The sequence below is a fragment of the Podarcis tiliguerta genome, assembly GCF_965153285.1.
Source record: "Podarcis tiliguerta genome assembly, chromosome: 5".
Lineage (NCBI taxonomy): Eukaryota > Metazoa > Chordata > Lepidosauria > Squamata > Lacertidae > Podarcis > Podarcis tiliguerta.
In genome coordinates, this window is record NC_139538.1 from 84,717,557 (window position 1) to 84,739,844 (window position 22,288).

General features: G+C 46.4%; 1 protein-coding gene and 1 long non-coding RNA gene across 18 annotated transcripts in view; one reads left to right on the plus strand and one right to left on the minus strand.

Annotated features, from left to right (window-relative positions):
* PAX2 (paired box 2) overlaps nt 1–22,288 on the minus strand; it is a 152,482-nt gene that overhangs the window by 1,943 nt on the left and 128,251 nt on the right. For all 17 annotated transcript variants that reach the window (XM_083440461.1, XM_083440462.1, XM_083440446.1 and 14 more), the window contains 2 exons: nt 10,553–10,654; nt 3,898–3,984 (listed from right to left, as the gene is read on the minus strand). In XM_083440461.1, coding sequence (XP_083296587.1) covers nt 3,898–3,984; nt 10,553–10,654 — 189 coding nt within the window. The remainder of the gene's footprint in view (nt 1–3,897; nt 3,985–10,552; nt 10,655–22,288) is intronic.
* On the plus strand, nt 9,409–12,470 carry LOC310677588. The gene is made up of 2 exons (XR_014511307.1): nt 9,409–9,468; nt 12,101–12,470. It is a non-coding gene; the product is annotated as an uncharacterized lncRNA (long non-coding RNA).

Here is a 22,288-nt window from a genome sequence, read left to right on the forward strand (position 1 = left end):
TTTTTAAATTAAAGAAATGGTACGCAGCCTTCTTTATATCGTGTTAAATATTCAGCCCTGCTAAATATTCAGGGGTGTTGAAAATCAGGGGAGGAAAGGGGGGTAGGCCTTTAAAACAAAGCTGCAAAGCAGACAGCGATTAAACTGATGGGAAAGGGGGAGTTTGTAAAAAAGTGTGGCATAATTTACAAAAGGGCTGCTGGCTGCTGCTAAGGGCAAGGGCGATTTTTGCAACAACAGAAGAGCACAAACCTGAAGCATGTGGTACAATGGATTAGTGTGTCTGGCTGTTAGCCAGGCTGGTAGTTCAAGCCCACCCAGGGATGGCTGTGGGCAGAAGTCCTGCATTGCAGGGGGTTGGACTAGATGACCCCTGGGGTCCCACCCAACTCTAGAATTCTATGCTTCTATGTATAGGACATGTCTGCACCTGCCAGTTTTGTATTACAAGTACTGAGAAGTGGAGCGCAGCATCTTGCTTAAGTGGAGCGCAGCGTCTTGCTTAAGCAGTCAATTTTAAGGGACTAGAGGGGAAGGTGTAAAGGGGACCCCTGACCATTAGGTCCAGTTGTGACCGACTCTGGGGTTGCATGCTCATTTCGCTCTATAGGCCAAGGGAGCCAGCGTTAGTCCGCAGACAGCTTCCGGGTCATGTGGCCAGCATGACTAAGCCACTTCTGGCGAACCAGAGCAGCACACGGAAATGCCATTTACCTTCCTGCCGGAGCGGTACCTATTTATCTACTTGCACTTTGATGTGCTTTCGAACTGCTAGGTTGGCAGGAGCAGGGACTGAGCAATGGGAGCTCACCCCGTTGCGGGGATTCGAACCGCCGACCTTCTGATCGGCAAGTCCTAGGCTCTGTGGTTTAACCCACAGCACCACCCGCATCAGAAAGGGGAAGGTGTAGGAAGGGCCTGAACCAGCAAAAGTATGGAATTGCTTCTATTCCTTCTGCCTTAAGTTGCCCATTAAGGAAGCTGGACTAGATATGCCTTTGCTCTGATGCAGCGGGGCTGTTCTTATGTTCTTACTATGTGTGCAGAGGAACTGGTCAGATTCTTAGGGGGGTAAGTGTAGGACCAGAGAAAGGAAAGGGTGCTCAGTAAACAGCCAAATCAACTAGGTAAGACACCCGTGGCTTTTTGGAGAAATACCCTCGCAGGTGGAAATATCCTTGTCTTTGAGTTTCTTCACACAGTCAGTAAACAACTGCTTTTAACGCACTTCAATTTCTGATGCGTTTACATGATCAAGGGGCTAATCAGATGCAGGAAAGAGATGGAAGCTAATGAAAAGAGCCCCGTGAGAATTAAAGACTCTTGTCTCAAATCTGTTTCATATTAGGATAAATGGCTCTGTAAATAGCTGTGAGGCCTTCATCTCAGGCATGCAGAGATGGGGATACTTTGGAATTGGCTGCGAGTACACAGGGGAGCTCACGTGGGAAAGTGGGTGGGATAAAACCCTCTGGGGTTCTGTGCTTACACAGGAGGGACTCAATAATATTTATTTTGCCTGTGCATGAATGCTTCTCTAAAATGCCCAGAGAGCATGATGTACTGAGAGGGAATGTTGCAGGTCATCTTGGGTCTAGGGCTAACTAATCCTCATCTTTAAGGGACGCGGGTGGCGCTGTGGGTTAAAGCCTCAGTGCCTAGGGCTTGCCGATCGCAAGGTCGGCGGTTCAAATCCCCGCGGCGGGGTGCGCTCCCGCTGTTCGGTCCCAGCGCCTGCCAACCTAGCAGTTCGAAAGCACCCCTGGGTGCAAGTAGATAAATAGGGACCGCTTACTAGCGGGAAGGTAAACGGCGTTTCCGTGTGCGGCTCTGGCTCGCCAGAGCAGCGATGTCACGCTGGCCACGTGACCCGGAAGTGTCTCCGGACAGCGCTGGCCCTTGGCCTCTTTGAGTGAGATGGGCACACAACCCTAGAGTCTGGCAAGACTGGCCCGTACGGGCAGGGGTACCTTTACCTTTACCTTTTTAATCCTCATCTGGTCTGAGTCTTTCAGCAGCAGTCTGTGGGAGGGCTAGACTTGCCCTGCCTAAGTAAATTGCAGCGATGCTGGAGTCTGGAGCAACACATCCTATCTTCTATTATAACAGACCCTCCAAGTGTTCCTAATTTCCAGGGACAGTCCCGGATTTACAGAAGTTGTCCCAGTTTCTGATTTGATCTCAGAATGCCCCGTTTTCCCTTAGGATGCCCCTATTATCATCGGAGACATGTTGGAGGGTATGGAGTTATGCAACGCCCCGAGCCAAGGAAATAAGAAGTGTACAACCTTGGACATATGAAGGCAGCCCTATATAGGGAAGTTTTTAAATGTTTAATGTTTTATTATGTTTTTATAGATGTTCGAAGCTGCCCAGTGTGGCTGGGGAAACCCAATCAGATGGGTGATGGTACTACTACGACTATTATTATTTGAATAGGACGTCCCTATTTTCATTGGAGAAATGTTGGAGGATATGTTATCATGGTGGTCCAGAAGGCCACACCCTGTCCCGTCAAATTGGCCAACTTTTGCAACAGGAATTTCCATAGCCTCTTTTTTCACATGCCTTTCATAAAATTGGGGGGGGGGCAGCTGGAGACTAAAGGGAAGTTTTTAATATGTGACATTTTAGTGTATTTTTCATCTTTGTTGGAAGCTGCCCAGAGTGGCTGGGGAAACCCAGCCAGATGGGCGGGGTACAAATAAATTATTATTATTATTATTATTATTATTATTATTATTATTATTATAGCTGTTAGGAAAACTGAAAGTTGCAAGAGTGCTGCACACATTCTTTTCTGTTGTTATCTCTGTTGTTTTCTGGTCAGTTAGGTTTTGCAGGTTTCTGAAATGCTACAAACCCCTACAGAACCAGTTAACCAGAAACAGTTTCAGAATTAGTACACTCTACGGGACTACGTTTCCGTGTGCTGCTCTGGTTCACCAGAAGCCGCTTAGTCATGCTGGCCACATGACCCGGAAGCTGTCTGCGGACAAACGCCGGCTCCCTCGGCCTATAGAGCGAGATGAGCATGCAACCCCAGAGTCCGTCTCCCCACTGGACCTAATGGTCAGGGTCCCCTTTACCCTTTTTACGGGACTACAACCTGTTTCTAGCCAGTTTGGTCCTGTTAAAACTGAGGTAGGTGGCTGTCTGAACACCACTACCTGCCATTTTCAGGTTTTGAAAAGCTTTGCTAACTTAGTAATTAGTCATAGTTTATTCCAGGATCATTAATATCTCACTATTACTAAGTTACTAAACTTTTTAAGCCATTGTGTCCCATTTCTTTTCCATACCATCAAACAACGTTTAGGGAAGTTTTTAATGTCTGACACTGTATTGTTTTTAATATTCGGTGGGAAGCCGCCCAGAGTGGCTGGGGAAACCCAGCCAGATGGGTGGGCTATAAATAATGATAATGATAATGATAATGATAATGATAATGATAATAATAATAATAATAATAATAATAATAATAATATAACACTGCCCATTGTCTTTTAGGTTTTCTGTTAATTGATTTTGCCAACGACATGTTCTTTATAACCTTAATGTTCGCTGCTTAGAAACTCTGGTGTTAAGCAATGTATATACCTTGTTCAAATAAATAAATAAATAGCCTTGTAAAATAGAGACGTGGGCGGGGGGGGTGGAGTGGGGGAAATAACTAAAGGATACCTCATTTGTATAAATGATCAGGTCATCCTCAAATTATTCACTGCCAGGAACAATGAACTGAGCTGATGGCTAAATCATGAAGTCATTTGGATGTGGGAATGTACCCCCCCCCCCGCCCCCCTGGTGAAATAGAAACAAATAAGGAAAAGAAAACAAGGAGACAAACAGAAGGAGAGAGCAAGAGATGGAAGGGGATGCAAGAGAGATACTCACTTAGTAACGCAGGGTTGCTGAACCTCCAGGCCTCGTTGTAGGTTGTGTACTGAGGGTGGCTGTAAGGATTTCCTGAGAATTCACTCCCTAGAAAAGAGCAAAGGAAGGGTGAGTCATTCATTAAGTATGTTTCACACTGAAGGTGGGGGAGCAAAATTGTGACAAATGCCTAACAAGGGAGAGGGGGAGCGTGAAGCCACACTTGTGAGTTTTCTCCTTCTTACCCTTGTTTCCTTGTGCTTTCTCCATCTCCCCACTCTCATCATCATCATCATCATCATCATTTATTATTTATACCCCGCCCATCTGGCTGGGCTTCCCCAGCCACTCTGGGCGGCTTCCAAAAAAATATTAAAATACTGCAATACATCAAACACTAAAATCTTCCCTAAACAGGGCTGCCTTCAGATGTCTTCTAAAAGTCTGGTAGTTGTTGTTCTCTTTGACATCTGGTGGGAGGGCGTTCCACAGGGAGGGCGCCACTACCGAGAAGGCCCTCTGCCTGGTTCCCTGTAACTTGGCTTCTCGCAGTGAGGGAACCGCCAGAAGGCCCTCGGAGCTGGACCTCAGTGTCTGGGCTGAACGATAGGGGTGGAGACGCTCCTTCAGGTATACTGGACCGAGGCCCTTTAGGGCTTTAAAGGTCACCTCCAACACTTTGAATTGTGCTCGGAAACATACTGGGATTTCATACCATGATTTCGGCTTTGCCTGTGTGGATTAACACAATGCAGATGTTAAACATCTATTTTTGATGTGCTGTTTCGGAGGATTTGGTCTGCCTGTCCTATGGACGCAAATTGTGAGCTGGCGGGAAGGGGTGGTTTCAAAGGGTTGTGTGCAAAGCTGCCCTTCCACTTGCCCAAGGGGCAGTGGCATAGCGTGGGGGGTGCAGGGGGGGCCGGCCGCACCGGCCGCAACATCTGGGGGTTAGGGTTAGGGGGCGCAAATCCACGGGTTAGGGGGCGCAAATTACTTGCCTTGCCCCGGGTACGGACAACCCACGCTACGCCACTGCCAAGGGGACGTCTCCCTGCTCTCCTCTCCTCCTGCAGCCACCAGCACACCCTCAAAATCTGCTCCAAGCGGTTGGGAGAACCCTCTGGAGCAGATTTTGGGGTCCGTGGAGAGAGAAGAAGAAGGGGCAGTCCTCCTGTGTGAGTGGAATGCTGCTCATACAGTGTTAGATACAACATCAAGGTGTTCTTAATATATAAAGCATGTTGTATTTTCTAGGAAAGCTCAATCTCACCTAGGGATGGATGAATTCATTAGTTTTGATTTCTCTCATTTTTCCAGTCTTAAGTACTGTTCACCACATTTCTGAATTAGTTTGTGGAGTGTCGTTGTTGTTTCAAAACCAGCATTTCACAGTGCACATTTTCCCTTGTAGACACATTTATGCAAACAGTTCCCCCTAAAGTTATGCATTTTGTATATTGTTTTCACTAATACGTGCATTATTTTTTCCTCTAGGGGGTTGGTTACATGACGCTCAGAGTCCCGTCCAAGTCTACATTTCTATGATTCTAATATACACATTTTTTGCTCTATAAGACTCACTTTTTCCCTCCTAAAAAGTAAAGGGAAATGTGTGTGCGTCTTAGGTAGTGAATGCAGGCTGCGCAGCTATCCCAGAAGCCAGACCAGCAAGAGGGATGGCTGCTTTCACTGTGCAGCGATCCCTCTTGCTGTTCTGGCTTCTGAGATTCAGAATTCCCCCCCCCCTTGTTTTCCTCCTCCAAAAACTAGGTGCGTCTTGTGGTCTGGTGCGTCTTATAGAGCAAAAAACACAGTACCTTTTTCCTGTTGGATAATTGCATCACAAAATTCGCAGAAGTGCAAATTTCGAATGTGCAAATTTTGCGTTTTGGCTTACGTGTCGTTTCAGGGAGCGCAAATTGCGTGGCTTTGCAAAAGAATGGAAATTGTGCAGAATTTCTTCCCCCACTCCTGTAAGGAAAGCATGTGCAGGGACTTGTCCAAGTCAGAGAGGAGTTTCTTCACAAAGCCCTATCTGTGTCTGTAAAAAGAAGTCTCAGCTGCTCCCCCTTCTCCCATCTGTATTGTCACCCTAAACTGTTTACAGTGAATCTGAAGTGCAGGTTAAGTAGAGGAGAAAGAGCCTCTCTCTCTCTCTTTCTCTCTCTCCAGAGCAGTCAAGGGGATCCAGGGAGGGAGAAGCAGCGAGTGTGAAAGGTGTTTATTGACGAGGAGTGAAAGGAAACGTGCTGCAGGATAATGAGCTTTTGAGCTCAACTGTGACCAAGAGGAACTGAGCTATCTCCTTCCCCGATCACTAATGAAACACATGTAATTTCCTCATCAGCACTGGATTCTGTTTAACTGCTCCCTTTACAGCAGACCCTGGCTGTGACCTGCTCTCTCGGCTGGTCCCAAAGCTTTTCTGCCAAAGCCTAGGATGTTCTGTAAACGTTGCCAAGGAGTCAGAAGGCAAGTGGAGGCCTGGCTTTTGAGGAATAACAAAGTCCACATAGGAAAAGGGTCCTTGGACATTTCAGGCCTGCCCTGAGGAACCACCACCCCAAATCGCCAGGAAGGGCTGTAATTCAGTATGCTGATGACACCCAACTCTATCTGTTGATGGATGGCCATCCTGACTCGGCCCCAGACACACTGATCAGATGTTTGGAATCTGTGGCTGGATGGTTACATGGGAGCCGGTTGAAGTTAAATCCTTCGAAGACAGAGGTCCTCTGGCTGGGACGGGGCGATATGGGATTGAGGGGGCAACTCCCATCTCTTGCGGGGGTGCAATTAGTGCCAGCACCGTCCGTTAAGAGTTTGGGTGTAATCTTCGACACCTCCCTTTCCATGGAGGCACAGATTGCAGCTATAACAAAGGCGGCATTTTCCCATCTCCGCCAAGCTAAGCAGTTGGCTCCTTACTTCTCTCTCGCCCTGACCTAGCCACTGTGATCCACGCGACGGTCACCTCCAGACTGGATTATTGTAACTCGTTCTACATGGGGCTGCCCTTGAGACTGACCCAGAAACTCCAGCGGGTGCAGAATGCCGCAGCGAGACTCCTTACGGGGTCCTCGCTGTGAGATCACATTCACCCAGTGCTATACCAGCTGCACTGGCTCCCGGTGGAGTACAGGATCAGGTTTAAGGTGCTGGTTTTAACCTTTAAAGCCCTATATGGCCTAGGACCCTCGTACCTATGGGACCGCCTCTCCTGGTATGTCCCACAGAGGAACTTAAGGTCTTCAAACAAAAACATCTTGAAGGTCCCAGGCCACAGAGAGGTTACGCTGGCCTCAACTAAAGCCAGGGCTTTTTTGGTTGTGGCTCCGATCTGGTGGAACCCTCTGTCACAAGAGACTAGGGCCCTGCGGGACTTGACATCTTTCCGCAGGGCCTGCAAGACAGAGCTGTTCCACCAGGCCTTTGGCCAAAGCATAGCCTGACTCCCTCCTTTGGCAATCCTCATAGAACTCTAGCCCAATGGTTGCCATTAATTGGATTTGAATTAATTTTATAATGAAATGATTTTAGAATGTTGTATTATTTTATTGTTTTTAGCTGCTCTGAGCCCGGCTTCGGCTGGGGAGGGCGGGATATAAATAAAATTTATTATTATTATTATTATTATTATTATTATTATTATTATTATTATTATTTCAAGTGGCAGAGCATCATCTGTTTTGCATGCAGAAGTTCCTTGCTTAAAAACTCAGCATCTCCAGCTAGACAGGGGGAGAGAAGTGTCTCTGAAATCCAGGAGACCTGCTGCCAGACAATTAATTGAGCTAGATGGTTCAATGGTCTGATCAGATGCTCCTCAGGGTCCCTTCCTACAATAACTATGAGTCTGAGACTCAGTCTAAAGCATCTTCCTACTCCATTTTCAAGCAGCAGAAATTCCCTTTCACTAGCCTCATAGGACTTTGCTGGTCAATGTGGTTCACCGGTGGTGTCCCCGTTCCTCAGGGGAACTGGGGAACCAAGCTTCTTCCAGCTTCAGAAAGAGGCTTACATAATATCTCTAGGACAGCGATAGCAACTTAGGGTAAATGTCAGAAAAAGGAATTTATCTCCTGGAGACGGGGAGTGCCATCCAGGAGCCAATCATTCAGAAGGAAGGTATCTCCTCAAAATTTAATACCCCTACTGTCTCGCCAGAGTGGTTCATGCTCTAGTTATCTCCCGCTTGGACTACTGCAATGTGCTCTATGTGGGGCTACCTTTGAAGGTGACCCGGAAACTACAATTAATCCAGAATGCGGCAGCTAGACTGGTGACTGGGGGTGGCCGCTGAGACCATATAACATTGGCTTTCAGCATGTTTCCAAGCACAATTCAAAATGTTGGTGCTGACTGTTAAAGCCCTAAATGACCTCAGTTCTGTATACCTGAAGAAGCGTCTCCACCCCCACCATTCAGCTGAGGTCCAGCACCAAGGGCCTTCTGGTGGTTCCCTCCCTGCGAGAAGTGAGATTGCTGGGAACCAGGCAGAGGGCCTTCTCAGTAGTGGTGCCTGCCCTCCCATCAGATGTCAGGGAAATAAACAACTATCTGACTTTTAGAGGACATCTGAAGGCAACCCTGTTTAGGGAAGTTTTTAACGTTTGATGTTTTCTCGTGTTTTTAATATTCTGTTGGAAGCCGCCCAGAGTGGCTGGGGAAACCCGGCCAGATGGGCGGGGTATAAATAATAAATTATTATTATTATTTAAAAGACTTCTCTTCTCCACATGTACCTTAAGAATCTCTTTCAGTAATAATAATAATAATAATAATAATAATAATAATAATAATAATCAGCATCTAGACAAGTTGCCATCCAACCTGTTGTTGGTTTGCTGCTTTCCCATGATTTAAATCCTCACTTAGTTCAGGCCAACGTGAATGCTTAATGCAAAACACGTAGGTTTCGCATGCAGGACTGGCAACTCCTCAGTATTTCCAAGCTGTTTCAGTTTTGATCCATGCACTTTCCCACAAGATGCTCTCTTGCCAGCAATAATGCCGGGATGCGTCTGTGTTTTGTTGTGTGTTCCCCACTTCCCTAAACAGTGGGATGTTCCAGGGCATCACTCGATCACTCTACAGATGTGGTTTCCTTTGGGTGAGAGAGCTTATACACACACACACACACACACACACACACACACAAACAGTGGAGGGAAACAGCAGCAAGCATTCCAATGAGCAGCAGATCTACTACCCAATACCAGATCCCCAGAGAAAGCCCTGAACCTTCAAAGTTCCTTCAGCCAACACTTAGTCATCACATGTATTCTTACCCCAGTCTCCTCCCTTTAGTTTGCAGTGTGGAGAGGAGGCCATTATCCTGTTCAAGCACACTGAGATTGCCATCTACCTACCAATCATTAGCTCCCATCAGCCAACTATTCTGAGCTATTAGTAGCAATCTAGCTTGGCCAGCAATGCAATAGTGTCTGGAAGTGTGTGCACACAGCTATACGTCTAACCGGCACACATATTAATCCTTTCCGTGTTGCAGTTTTGTCCCCTGCAAATGCAAAAAGGGGAGCTGGCCTTTTAAAAAATAAGTTCATGAACTCTGAAAGGAGATGCAAGGTATGCTCTCTGTACGCCTTAGGCTCACGCTGAGACCCATCAGGTGATTAGATAAAAAGTAGTTCTCATACAGAATTACTGTTGGTGCAGAATGCAATGGCCAGGTTGCTGACTGGGTCTAGACTGTCTTAGCACATGAAACCAATGCTGGCCTGACTATAAGGTAAAGGGACCCCTGACCATTAGGTCCAGTCGTGACCGACTCTGGGGTTGCGGTGCTCATCTCGCTTTACTGGCCGAGGGAGCCAGCGTACAGCTTCCGGGTCATGTGGCCAGCATGACTAAGCCGCTTCTGGCGAACCAGAGCAGCGCACGGAAACGCCGTTTACCTTCCCGCCGGAGCGGTACCTATTTATCTACTTGCACTTTGATGTGCTTTCGAACTGCTAGGTTGGCAGGAGCAGGGACCGAGCAACGGGAGCTCACCCCGTCGCAGGGATTCGAACCACCGACCTTCTGATCGGCAAGTCCTAGGCTCTGTGGTTTAACCCACAGCGCCACCCTGCTAATTAGTTCCTGGCCCAATTCAAGTGCTGGTTTTGACCTATAAGGCTGATGCAGCCCAGGACCTCAATACTTCAAGGACTGCCACTCCTGAAAACAAATGTCAAAACCACTTAGAGACAGATCTAACTTGACTGCCCACCAGAATATAATTGATAGGGCCAAGCAGACCTCTCTTGGAAGGCTGTTCCAAATTTTGGGTACCATCACTGAAAAGGCCCAAACTCTTGTGCCCATCTGTTATGCATCCAAGAGCAGAGAGAAAAGTGTCTTAGTGTAGCTGACTCATTGGGCGCAGGATGTGGTTCCTGAGATATTCTGGTCTCAGGCCATTTAGAGGCCAAAAAAGTTGAATGGAGCCTGAAAAGGTTGGAGAAATAATGATTTGACTTGCTGGCTCCACTCAGAACATTTGCAGCAGCTGCCATATTTTCTACCAATCGAATTTTCCCTGGTTGACGAACACACCCTCAAGCACCTTGCCCAAATGTGACAAATTTGAAAATAAAAGCAATAGACTGTTCTTCTATCTAATCAAACCTGAAACAGTTACAAATGTGTCAAAGCAAGAAGAACTTACCAGGCACCATTCCTGCAAGAGTTGAGGTTGGGTAGCTGCCCTGTCCGGTTGGTGGAACATGGGGTGGGTAGCCGGGCAAGGTTGTGCTTGCCATGTCACGACCTAGCAAGGAGAAAAAGCAGGGAGAGACAATTTCAGTACAGTAGCTCAGGGTGTGAACTGTAAGGAAGGAAACTCCTAGTTCAGAGTGCACCTCAGCTGCAAGCTCACTAGGTGGCATTTGGGTGTAGCAGGTTGTTTGGCACATAAACATTCTTCTTACATCTACAAAGGCACCTGTACCTTCCTTAACAGAAGTTACAACGGCGCCTGTTGTGTTCAAAACAAACAAACAAAACGCTATGTGCTTTATTCAGTGATGCAGCTAGAATTGTATGCATGCTAGGTAAAGGTAAAGGGGCCCTGACCATTAGGTCCAGTCGTGGCTGACTCTGAGGTTGCGGCGCTCATCTCGCTTACTGGCCGAGGGAGCCGGTGTACAGCTTCCGGGTCATGTGGCCAGCATGATTAAGCCGCTTCTGACAAACCAGAGCAGCGCACGGTAACACCGTTTACCTTCCCGCCGGAGTGGTATCTATTTATCTACTTGCAATTTGGCTTGCTTTCGAACTGCTAGCTTGGCAGGAGCAGGGACCAAGCAATGGGAGCTCACCCCGTCACGGGGATTCGAACCGCCAACCTTCTGATCGGCAAGTCCTAGGCTCTGTGGTTTAACCCACAGTGCCACCTGCGTCCCTTGTATGCATGGGTTAGCATGTATGCATGCTAACCCAGAAGTAAATCTGATTCAGTTCAATAGGGGCAGGAGCAGAATTGGGCAACCATGCAGCCCTATCCTATGCAAGGAAGTTGCACTGAATTCAAAGTGATTTTGTGCCAGGTAAATGTACCTAGTATTGCAACCTAAGTCTCAATTCCACAGCTTTATGCAAGGATTAATGGGTATGGATTGCAATATACTTTGCGAAGCTAACAAGTCTTTAATTATATAGGTTAGCTGAGTTGGTGGAGCATGAAACTCTTAATCTCAGGGTCATAGGTTTGAGCCCCATGTTGGGCAGAAGCATTACAGCAGGTTGGACTAGATGACCGTTGTGCTCTCTTCCAACTCTACAGTTGTATGAGCGTCTCTGCCCCCATCCTTCTACCCGAACACTGAGATCCAGCGCCAAGGGCCTTCTGGGTGGTTCCCTCATTGCAAGAAGTGAGGTTACAGGGAACCAGATAGAGGGCCTTCTCGGTAGTGGCGCCCGCCCTGTGGAATGCCCTCCCATCAGATGTCAAGGAGATAAGCACCTATCTTATTTTTAAAAGACATCTGAAGGCAGCCCTGTTTAGGGAAGTTTTTAATATTTAATTCTGTATTGTTTTTAACACTCGATTGGGAGCCGCCCAGAGTGGCTGGGGAAACTCAGCCAGATGGGTGGGGTATAAATTAATAATAATAATAATAATAATAATAATAATAATAATAATAATATGATTCTATGATATGCAGCCCAATCCTGGTTATTCAGCCCCATGTAATCCATCTTCCTTTATTTGCAGGTTTGCTTTTGTACAATTGCACCCATAACAACACAAACACTAATAATGAAATACGTAACAAACAACTATAACAGCAAGTGTTCTTGACAGAGATGGGTGAGCTTTCAAAAGATTAATTTGGAAACTATCAGGAATAAGACTCTCTGAGGATTGAAGCCTTTTTATCTGCCCCTGTACAAATCAAAAGAGCAGCTTGAGAAATTGCCGGACCGGTGAGAGCCCATCTCCCCTTCACCTCCAAACTAACTGAGCTCAAAAAGTGGATGTGCTGGAGAGCTTCCCACTCCCAGGAGTGTTTTGCAGGAGATGTGCTCACCCCTCACTCCGACATAGCTCCATTACATTAAACAGGAGAGATCTGATCCACCAATTCTTCTCTGGCTCAGATTTTAATCCAAGGGAGAGAAGAATTCTTAAGCTTGTAAATTTGCCTCTCTTTAGTTGGTTGCACTGTAACAAGGAGAACTTCACCCAAATCTTTGGTTCTTTCAGGAAACATGGTTGCTGCAGTTCTTCTGCTCAGTATAAGGGCATTTCTACATTTGGTCCAGGCATGTGGAAGCTGCCCAGCATGAGACATTCAATTTCTCATCTACAATTTGCATTTCTGTGTTTTAAAATCAGCTAATAAGATGCTAAGGCCATCTATTGAAGGGGAAATGAGTTTTAAGCAAATGAAAACCACAGTTCTCCTACAGCTGCTAGGACAGAGGTGTTTTTTTTCTCAGTTTCCTCAGTCAGAGATGCAGAGAAGAAATTTAATGATCACAGGATTGTTGCAGTAGCTTCCTTGGGAATATGTAGAAACTAAAATACATAAGCAGAATAATGACGCAGGCACAGAGTTGACAGTTGCAAGTGACAACTTTTTTGGGTTGTAAGTTGTTATTGTTCCCAGTTCTTTTGTGGATGCATGCATCCACCTGAAACTATGGAAGAAATTATTTCCAATAAAAAAGCAGAAACAAAACCCTATGAGAGTGCATGGAGGATGCCTTATTTTTAAGACTAACTTGCGTAGGTCAGGAAGAAAGGCAAGGACATGTTCACAGATACAGAAGATCACAGTTTTGTACTCTGTTCAGCTACATTCAGAATTGCTAACGTGGATTAGAATGTCCATCCACAGTCATGGACAGATAGGGTAGAAGCCCACACTTTCAACTACTGGGTACCACAATTATATGATGGGCCAGCGAGAGCATTCAGGTGTAACTAAGCATATTAGTGGAGTCACAGGACTCGCTGGTTTTGTTTTTAATACAGTACACATAAAGTGATTTGCAGCGTGTGTCCGAAAAAAATCTGAAGCCCAGCCAAGAAAGATGTCTCTAGCAGCAAATTCTGAAGTGGCAGAGTTCCTGCTTTGTAGGCTAAACCAATGAAAGAAGAAACAAGTTATCTAAGAGAAGGTGTCTTCGGGACTTTTTGGAGCAAAACCAGAATGAAGCCAAAGTTGAGGCTCGAGGAAAACTTGCCAAGATTGCTCTGGTATGGAAAATAAGTTTAAAATACGTTGGGTGAGAATTTTCTCCTGAAGATGAACTATCCATTCATTTGTTTTTCTCACCGGCACCCAAGGCCCATCTTCAGAAACAGCTGCAGGCAAGCTTTTGTTTATTTCCAGAAGGAATTGTCCCATTAGGAGCAGAATTAAGTATTACTGCTCCTTCTCCTTGCTGGCTTTACTGCAATACCACTAGACCCATGTTGTGACTACTCTGGGCAGGAGAAAGCCTACCCAACTGCAGGGATTCTGAGTGAAAGAAATAGTAATAGACCGCCTAAATTTTTTATGGGAAACATTCAGTAGAGACCAGCTCTTTCCTCCAACCAAAGCTCTGGCACGACTTTCTTTCAGTGGTACATCTTCAAGGATAAGAGAACCCACAAATCACAGCCTTCATTTAAAAAGATCATCTCAGAGATAAGGCTACAGAGATGCTAAAAGGACACAAAACAAAGAACTGAGTTAAAACTAGTGTGACTTAATCATAGGGTAGAGAGGGCCTTTAAAAAGCTCTGATAAACATCTGCTCTTTTTCTTAGCAAAGGGGACCCTTGGTGAGGGTGGTTTTTCTTTTTTCTTTTTTGAAAACCATTATTTCCACCCTAAGCTTTTAGCACACAGTCTTTAGCTTTTCTTTGTCTCATGCTTTCCAAACACTTTTGTTATCTTGTTCACTTCAGTGTCCAGTTTCTGCATGGCTTTATTAAACAAACAAAAACTGAAGGGATGTCTCTAGCAACAGACCACAGACCCTCCAAATGTCCCTATTTTCCAAGGACAGTCCAGAATTTACAGAAGCCACCCCAGTTTCTGATTTGATCCCAGAATGTCCCCCCTTTCCTTAGGCTCTCCCTATTTTCACTGGATAAATGTTGGAGGGCATGGAGTTATGTGACCCCCGAACCAAGGAGATAAGTAACCATACATCTTTTAGAAGATATCTGAAGGCAGCACTGTATAGAGAAGTTTTTTAGTGTTTAATGTTTTATTATGTTTTTATATATGCTGGGAGCTGCCCAGAGTGGCTGGGGCAACCCAGTCATATGGGTGGGGTATAAATAAGATGATGATGATGATGATGATGATGATGGAACAGGACATCCCTATTTTTATCAGAGAAATGTTGGAGGGTATGACACCCCAGTCCACTGGGATTCAACCAGTTGCATTGGGCAGAGGTTTGAGTCCAGGTGGGAAAGAGTAAGGAGTAATCCAGAGCAGGAAGCAAGTTGCGTTGAACTTCCAAAAACACGTGCTTAGGTTTGGGCTCCCCGATGCACCTTTGCTCAGTTTTAGACAGGGCTGCATTTAGACCATACCATGCTGGCTGAAGGGATGCGGGTGGCACTGTGGGTTAAACCACAGAGCCTAGGACTTGCCGATCAGAAGGTCGGCGGTTCGAATCCCCGCGATGGGGTGAGCTCCCGTTGCTCGATCCCTGCTCCTGCCAACCTAGCAGTTCGAAAGCACGTCAAAGTGCAAGTAGATAAATAGGTACCGCTCCAGCGGGAAGGTAAACGGCGTTTCTGTGCACTGCTCTAGTTTGCCAGAAGTGGCTTAGTCATGCTGGCCACATGACCCGGAAGCTGTATGCCGGCTCCCTCGGCCAGTAAAGCGAGATGAGCGCCGCAACCCCAGAGTCGGTCACGACTGGACCTAATGGTCCGGGGTCCCCTTTACCTTTACCTTTACCTTTTATGCTGGCTGAAAGGCAATAAGATGACTTTGGGGAGGGGTGAGGTGGACCACTGGGAAATGGCAGCAACATGAGTGTCAAACAGAAATGCCTTGTGCTGCGTACAAAGGCTAACCTTGTTTGCACAGCCCTCGGGCACACCAGTTTCCACAGCTCCTTCCTTCCTTGCTTGCTTTATTTCTTTTTTTTTAAAAAAAGCATTGAATCCCCCCCCCCCCGCTCTAATCCCTTCTAAACCACAGCATTTTTCAGGTGCTCTGTGTAAGTGAAACTATAATCTCTGGTAAAACAGACTGCTTAAACTGCTGTAGCATTAGGCCAATCGAGTCCAGAGACCCTGGATTTCCCATCTGCCCAGCCACCAGCGAGAGGATTTCAGTCTGAAAGGCTGGCTAAAGCCCCAGCAATGGGAAAGAGCAGGACCAAGTCTTACTTTGCAAAGCTGCGGAGGGTTAAGAGACCAAAAGCTATTTGTCCTAGCATTTTGAAGCTATTCAAGACTGATCTTCCTTGTCAGGTTTTCAGGAAAAGATCAACCCATCCCATCCTTTCCCCCCTTCTAGTATTTATCAAGGTTTGGAAGGGAAGATATTTCACACCTCTCAAAGGCTTAAAGAGTGAAGGAACCTGGAAGAGGAGTAGGGAGCAATAACAAACTGAAGGGGGGAGAGGAGAATATCGCTGGCTCTTGTAATCAGCACATTCCTGTTTGATCAGGCAAATGTTCGACTAGCACTCGACCACTGAAAATGCCAGGTGGGCCATTAACATGCCAAATTTTTGCTGGAATATCAACCGGTCATCCCAGGGAAATCTTGGTTTCTCTGAAATTTCCAAAGAGAAATTTCTAGTCTTCTTGCCAGCAGGGATTCAAATGTTAAGAAGATGGGGGAGGAGTAAAACGGAAATCTGCTCCCATTTCAGCAATTGAGATTTCTGCCAGTACCATCACAGTGTCACACCACACTTGGAATGCTGTGTATAATTCTGGCTGCCTCACCTCAAAAATGATGTTGTGGTGTTGGAAAAGTTCAAGAAAAGGGCAGCCGGAAGCAACAAGGAGATGAAGCAACTCCTCTGCGAAGGATGGGCCGCCATCATCGCAGCTCAATCTCAGCACCTCTTTGCAAAACTCTGCTGTCAAAACCATTCACTGCTCTTGTCATTCAAACCATATATTCAAACCCCGTGCCAGATTCTGGTTCCTTTCCACACACAGCACAAACCTTTACCTTTTAAAAATAAGGGTAGCCAGTGCGCTGCTTTCCCCTTTAAAATGCATGCAAGCTTCAACCAGAAAAGGATTAGGCGCATTTTGGTTACAAGTGGCTGTTTTTTTAAATTTACAGTCGTTTGTCCTTTCTATATGCACACTAGCCTGTATTTCTGTGCTGTAAGGTAAAGGTAAAGGGACCCCTGACCATTAGATCCAGTCATGGCTGACTCTGGAGTTGCAGTGCTCATCTCGCTTTATTGGCTGAGGGAGCCGGCATACAACTTCCGGTCATGTGGCCAGCATGACTAAGCCGTTTCTGGCGAACCAGAGCAGCGCACGGAAATGCCATTTACCTTCCCGCCGGTCCCTATTAATCTACTAGCATTTTGCTGTGCTTTCAGACTGCTAGGTTGGCAGGAGCAGGGACTGAGCAACGGGAGCTCACCCCGTCATGGGGATTCGAACCGCCGGCCTTTGATCAGCAAGGAATTTCTTACGTGCACAAGGAATTCAACATATGGTGGATCACGTAGTAGGGAAGAGAAAGAAGTTCAGCCATGCTTGTTTACTGAGCTGCCAGGAGGCTGGCAGAATCTTCCCTAATGCCCACCCCTTCAAGAAACCTTGAATGATTCCACTTCAAATTTTTTTTTTTAAGCTCTTGGCCTTGGTAGGTCTGGATATCACACACTTGTCTCTTGCCTTGTCATTGCCTCCCAGAAAACTTTGCCCATCCCTATCATAAACACACCATGAATCATTCATCTTTAACAGATTATGCAAATTGGGGGGACATAAAATCAATAATAATCAATAGCTGCAGCCACTTAATTGCCAGCAAAGACATTTTTAAGAATGAGCATTATCTGCAGCCTTTTCTTGGGTAATGGCACCATTAATCCAAACGCTGGATCCTGGCCTAAATGTAGCAACATCCCTCCTCCACCGTTCCCCTCCCTGTCCTTCCCCACACCTCTGAGTGTGCGTTCTTAATTTCCAGGCTTTGCATTTCCTCTCATTACTGCTGGCACGCAACTCCGAATGTTAATGGTTCTTGCTTTTTTTGTTACTCTGTGCCTGATTGAAAAGTCGCATACAGATTGAGATGTTAGTGTTAAACTGCCACCTGGGAACATCAAGCTGGGTCTGAAATGAACTTTTCTCCCTCGTAGAACCAGATGGATCAGCCAGGAGTGTTCCCGAGTGGGTCTGAGACTGTTCCAGGGCAGTGGAGTGGGGGGCGGAAGAGAAACACTTCTGCTCCAGATTGGGGGATTCTTTGGCAAGAATCGACATCCTCTGCTTTTCTCAATCCCATTGGCTCACGCCCTGTATCCCAAACCATGGCTGCTCCTCAATATCCTTGAAAGTGCTCCGTCTATCATTCTATCTATGAATCACCGCTCCCATGACACATATTAATAAAACGGGATGGGAAGAGGACCTGCAAGTACCGTATTTTTCCATGTACAATTCGTAAAGACAGAGGGTTTTTTGGGGGGTTGCCCACAATCTCTCTCCCGCCTGACCACCACTGCCAATCGCACACCTCGCCAAAGCCACCAATCGTCTGCCTGCTCACCGCCAGCAGCTGCCAATCGCCCGCCCGATTGCTACAGCAGCAGCCAATCGCCAGCAGGTCTTGCTGCGGCCACCATTCACCCTCCCAATTGCCACAGCAGCAGCCAATCATCAGCAGGCCTTGCCGCAGCCACCAATCACCCGCCCAATTGCCGCCGCAGCCAATCATCAGCAGGCCTTGCTGCAGCCAACAATCACCCACCCAACCGCCACTGACCAGTGGCGTAGCGTGGGGGTGCAGGGGGGCCCGGCCGCAACATCTGGGGGTTAGGGTTAGGGGGCGCAAATCCAAGGGTTAGGGGGCGCAAATTACTTGCCTTGCCCCGGGTGCTGACAACCCACGCTACGCCACTGCCACTGCCAATCTCTTGCTCATGGCTGCCAGCAATAGCCTGTCCCCCCTCTGCACTATCCATGTATAAGACAACCCCCAATCTTAAACACTTTTTAATAATAAAAAAGCATTGTCTTATACACGGAAAAATACGGTAACTACCGTGACTGGAATGTTACATGGGGAGGATTTGCATATGTAGCTAGCCAGTGCTTTTTTTGCTGAAAAAAATGTTTAGTGGTACTCTGATTTCCCTACTCATTTTGAAATACTGCCCCTCAATGAGGCCAAACTTAGATTCACAAAATGTTTAGGGGTATGTGTACCCCTGCGTCCCCCCAGAAGAAAAGCACTGTAGTAACTCATGATAAAATACTGTAAGCACTCATCCCTCTTACATCACTTTCAGGCTTGGGAATGATTTGTGGGATCTTTCCTAAATTGATAATCCAAAGCATGTGAAATAATAATAATAATAATAATAATAATAATAATAATAATAATGTTATTATTTGTACCCCGCCCATCTGACTGGGTTACCCCAGCCACTCTGGGTGGCCTCCAATGTATATGAAACCTGATAAAACATTACACATTAAAAAGCTTCCCTATACAGGGCTGCCTTCATATGTCTTCTAAAAGTTATATAGTTACTCATCTCCTTGACATCTGAAGGGAGGGCGTTCCACAGGGTGGGTGCTACTACAGAGAAGGCCCTCTGCCTGGTTCCCTGTGGCTTCACTTCCCAAGAGGGAACCATAAGAAGGTCTTCGGTGCTAGATCTCAATGTCTGGGCTAAATGGTGGGGGTGGAGATGTTCCTTCAGGTAAACTGGGCCTATACTCTCCTAGATATACAAAAATCTAGATCTTTGTCATGACCATGGAGTCAGGCTCCTCTTCTTTGGGGACTTTGCCTAGGGATTCAGAGTGGGAGAAGGAATCACCTTAAGTCCCGATACACATACTGCAACAGAAGCAAATGGAAGTCCATTCAACCAGAACCTCTCTGGCCCGAGGAGGTTCAGTTTCCCATCACTGAGTTAAGGATTCCAGCTCAGATGCTCTACCAAAATCATAGCTTCCCCTTTTCTGTCAGAATCAATGGCTGCCATAGCAGGCTGGGGTGTTTAAATGAAGAGGCTTCCATTACAGAAGGCAGAGCTAAATACTGGGAAAGAGTTGCAATTCCTATTTAAGCCTCTCTCTCAGGGCAACTACTGCTGAAACAATATCTGAGCTCTGCTCTGAGCCCTGGAAAGGTGCTGTCCAGGGTACCATTGAAGCCTTGCCTCCCTATTGCTATCTCATCTAGATTAGGAATATATTCTCCATTTATCCTGCTTTTGGGGTTGCTGGGAGGCCTCCTGAGGGAGAATCCAAATGGATGCCTCTTTTCTGAAGCAGCCAGGGATACAGCTGATGACACAGCACTGGAGTCATCTGGCCTAATCAATGTTGCTGAGAGGTGTCCTTCCTTCCAGTCAATTTATTTAGCACTTCCAAAGGCAAAAGAGCGGATGTGCTTTTCCAGTTGCTTCAATGCACAAAATATGGAAGAAGAAGAAGCGTTTGGATTTGATATCCCGCTTTATCACTACCCGAAGGAGTCTCAAAGCGGCCAACAATCTCCTTTCCCTTCCTCCCCCACAACAAACACTCTGTGAGGTGAGTGAGGCTGAGAGACTTCAGAGAAGTGTGACTGGCCCAAGGTCACCCAGCAGCTGCATGTGGAGGAGCGGAGACGCGAACCCGGTTCCCCAGATTACGAGTCTATCACTCTTAACCACTACACCACACTGGCTCTGAATACTCAGAACCGCAGTACCTCAAGGACTGCCTCTTTCCATATGAACCTACCCAGACCCTGAGATCATCTTCTGAGGCCCTCCTTTGGGTGCCTCCTCCTCGAGAGGTCTGGAGGGTGGGAACACGAGAACGGGGCCTTCTCCGCAGTGGCTCCCCATCTGTGGAATGCTGTCCCCAGGGGAGTTTGCCTGGCGCCTTCATTATACACCTTTAGGCACCAGGCAAAAACGTTCCTTTTTAACCGGGTCTTTGGTTGGTCCGATTTACATCCTATGCCCTTTTAAAATATTTTTTTGGGGGGGGCACTGTTGGGTTGTTGCTTTTATTTTTATTCGGTATTTTGTGGTTCTATATCTTGATTTTATTCTGTGAACTGCCCCAAGATACCCCCCCCCCCCCCGGATATAGGGTGGTTTATAAATATAAATACTATATGGTCTATGCATTGGCCATTTAGTATTGTATCATCACATTCCTGGCTTGTATTTAGGTAAATATTCAATCAAACAAGAAAAAAGAACTAGATTTCTTTTCTATTTCGGCAGCATTTCCATGAGCCTTGCCTAGGTCTTTTTATTGTGCCTTGCTGAGAATTCTTCAGCAGCTCAGGATGAGTACCCAACGGAAGTGAGCTTGAAAGAAGCTGTGTGGCCTGTCAGCATGTCTGGTCAGCCAGACTGGCTCTCCTGACAGTAATAGCATGGGGTTTTGCATCTGAACACAAAAAAGAAACTACTGTGTTTCCTTCCCTTTTTATTTCTCCTTAAACAGCTATTCATTTCTAACACCAGGTACAATTTGTAAAGACAGACGTTTCAGCTACAAGGAAAAGAAACAAACGAAAGCAAATCTTATCAGCTATTTTGAGGTGTTTCTAAGGAAAAACTTTCAAAACCAAGCATTTTCTTTTATTCTGAGGGCAAATACGACCTGAGCTTTTGCTTCTTACCTCAGGTAGCCTAGTTGCAAATCCAGAGATGGATGTTCTGCCTTTAAACATGGCTGAATTAATTTGTTGTTTAGATGGAATGTCCCCCCCCCCCACCCAATTGTTTACTATCCTAAAAAGGATCCTCTGATTTAGTGGGTGGTTTTTAAAAACAAACACCATCTTAAACGGCATCCAACCTTTTTTCTCACACAGGTGAGAAAGCCTCTTCCAAGGCTGTGTTGCCTTGTAGATCATGTGCATAAAGGTAAAGGGACCCCTGACCATTAGGTCCAGTCGTGACCGACTCTGGGGTTGCGGAGCTCATCTCGCTTTATTGGCCGAGGGAGCCGGTGTACAGCTTCCGGGTCGTGTGGCCAGCATGACTAAGCCGCTTCTGGCGAACCAGAGCAGCACACAGAAAGGCCATTTACCTTCCCACCGGAGTGGTACCTATTTATCTACTTGCACTTTGATGTGCTTTCAAACTGCTAGGTTGGCAGGAGCAGGGACTAAGCAACGGGAGCTCACCCCATCGCGGGGATTCGAACTGCTGACCTTCTGATCGGCAAGTCCTAGGCTCTGTGGTTTAACCCACAGCTCCACCCGCGTCCCTAGATCATGTGCATACAAGCTTCTAAAAGGAAAGTATGCTTCTAGCTTCAGAATTATTGTTTTTAGCCATATAGAAATCAGTGCAAAATAAATGCAAAAGTTAATAAATAAGTTGGCTTAAAGTCATACAGTTAATTAACCAAGCTTTCTTTGATTGGGTGGCACCCATTCCTTTATATTCTCAGAGGCTCAGCACAGCAGAGGAGCCTGTTCTCCGTTCCATCCCACTTTTTCATCTACCTTCTCCCCTGGCTGCTATAGCAAGTAGGGTCCCTGGTGTTCCAAGCAGCTAGCTGGGGGAAAGAACTGGATGGCAAACGGGTAAGAGAAATCTCTCATTGCATGCGGGAATGTAAAGGTATGGCATCAATCTCTGGACTGCAGCCTGGCCACCCTGATCTTTATCACTAGAGTTTTCTCCCTGGTACTTTTAACACCATGCTCTAGGGTCTCTATAAAACCAGAGGCTTCTTGGGAGAACATTGGAAATGCTTCTGAAT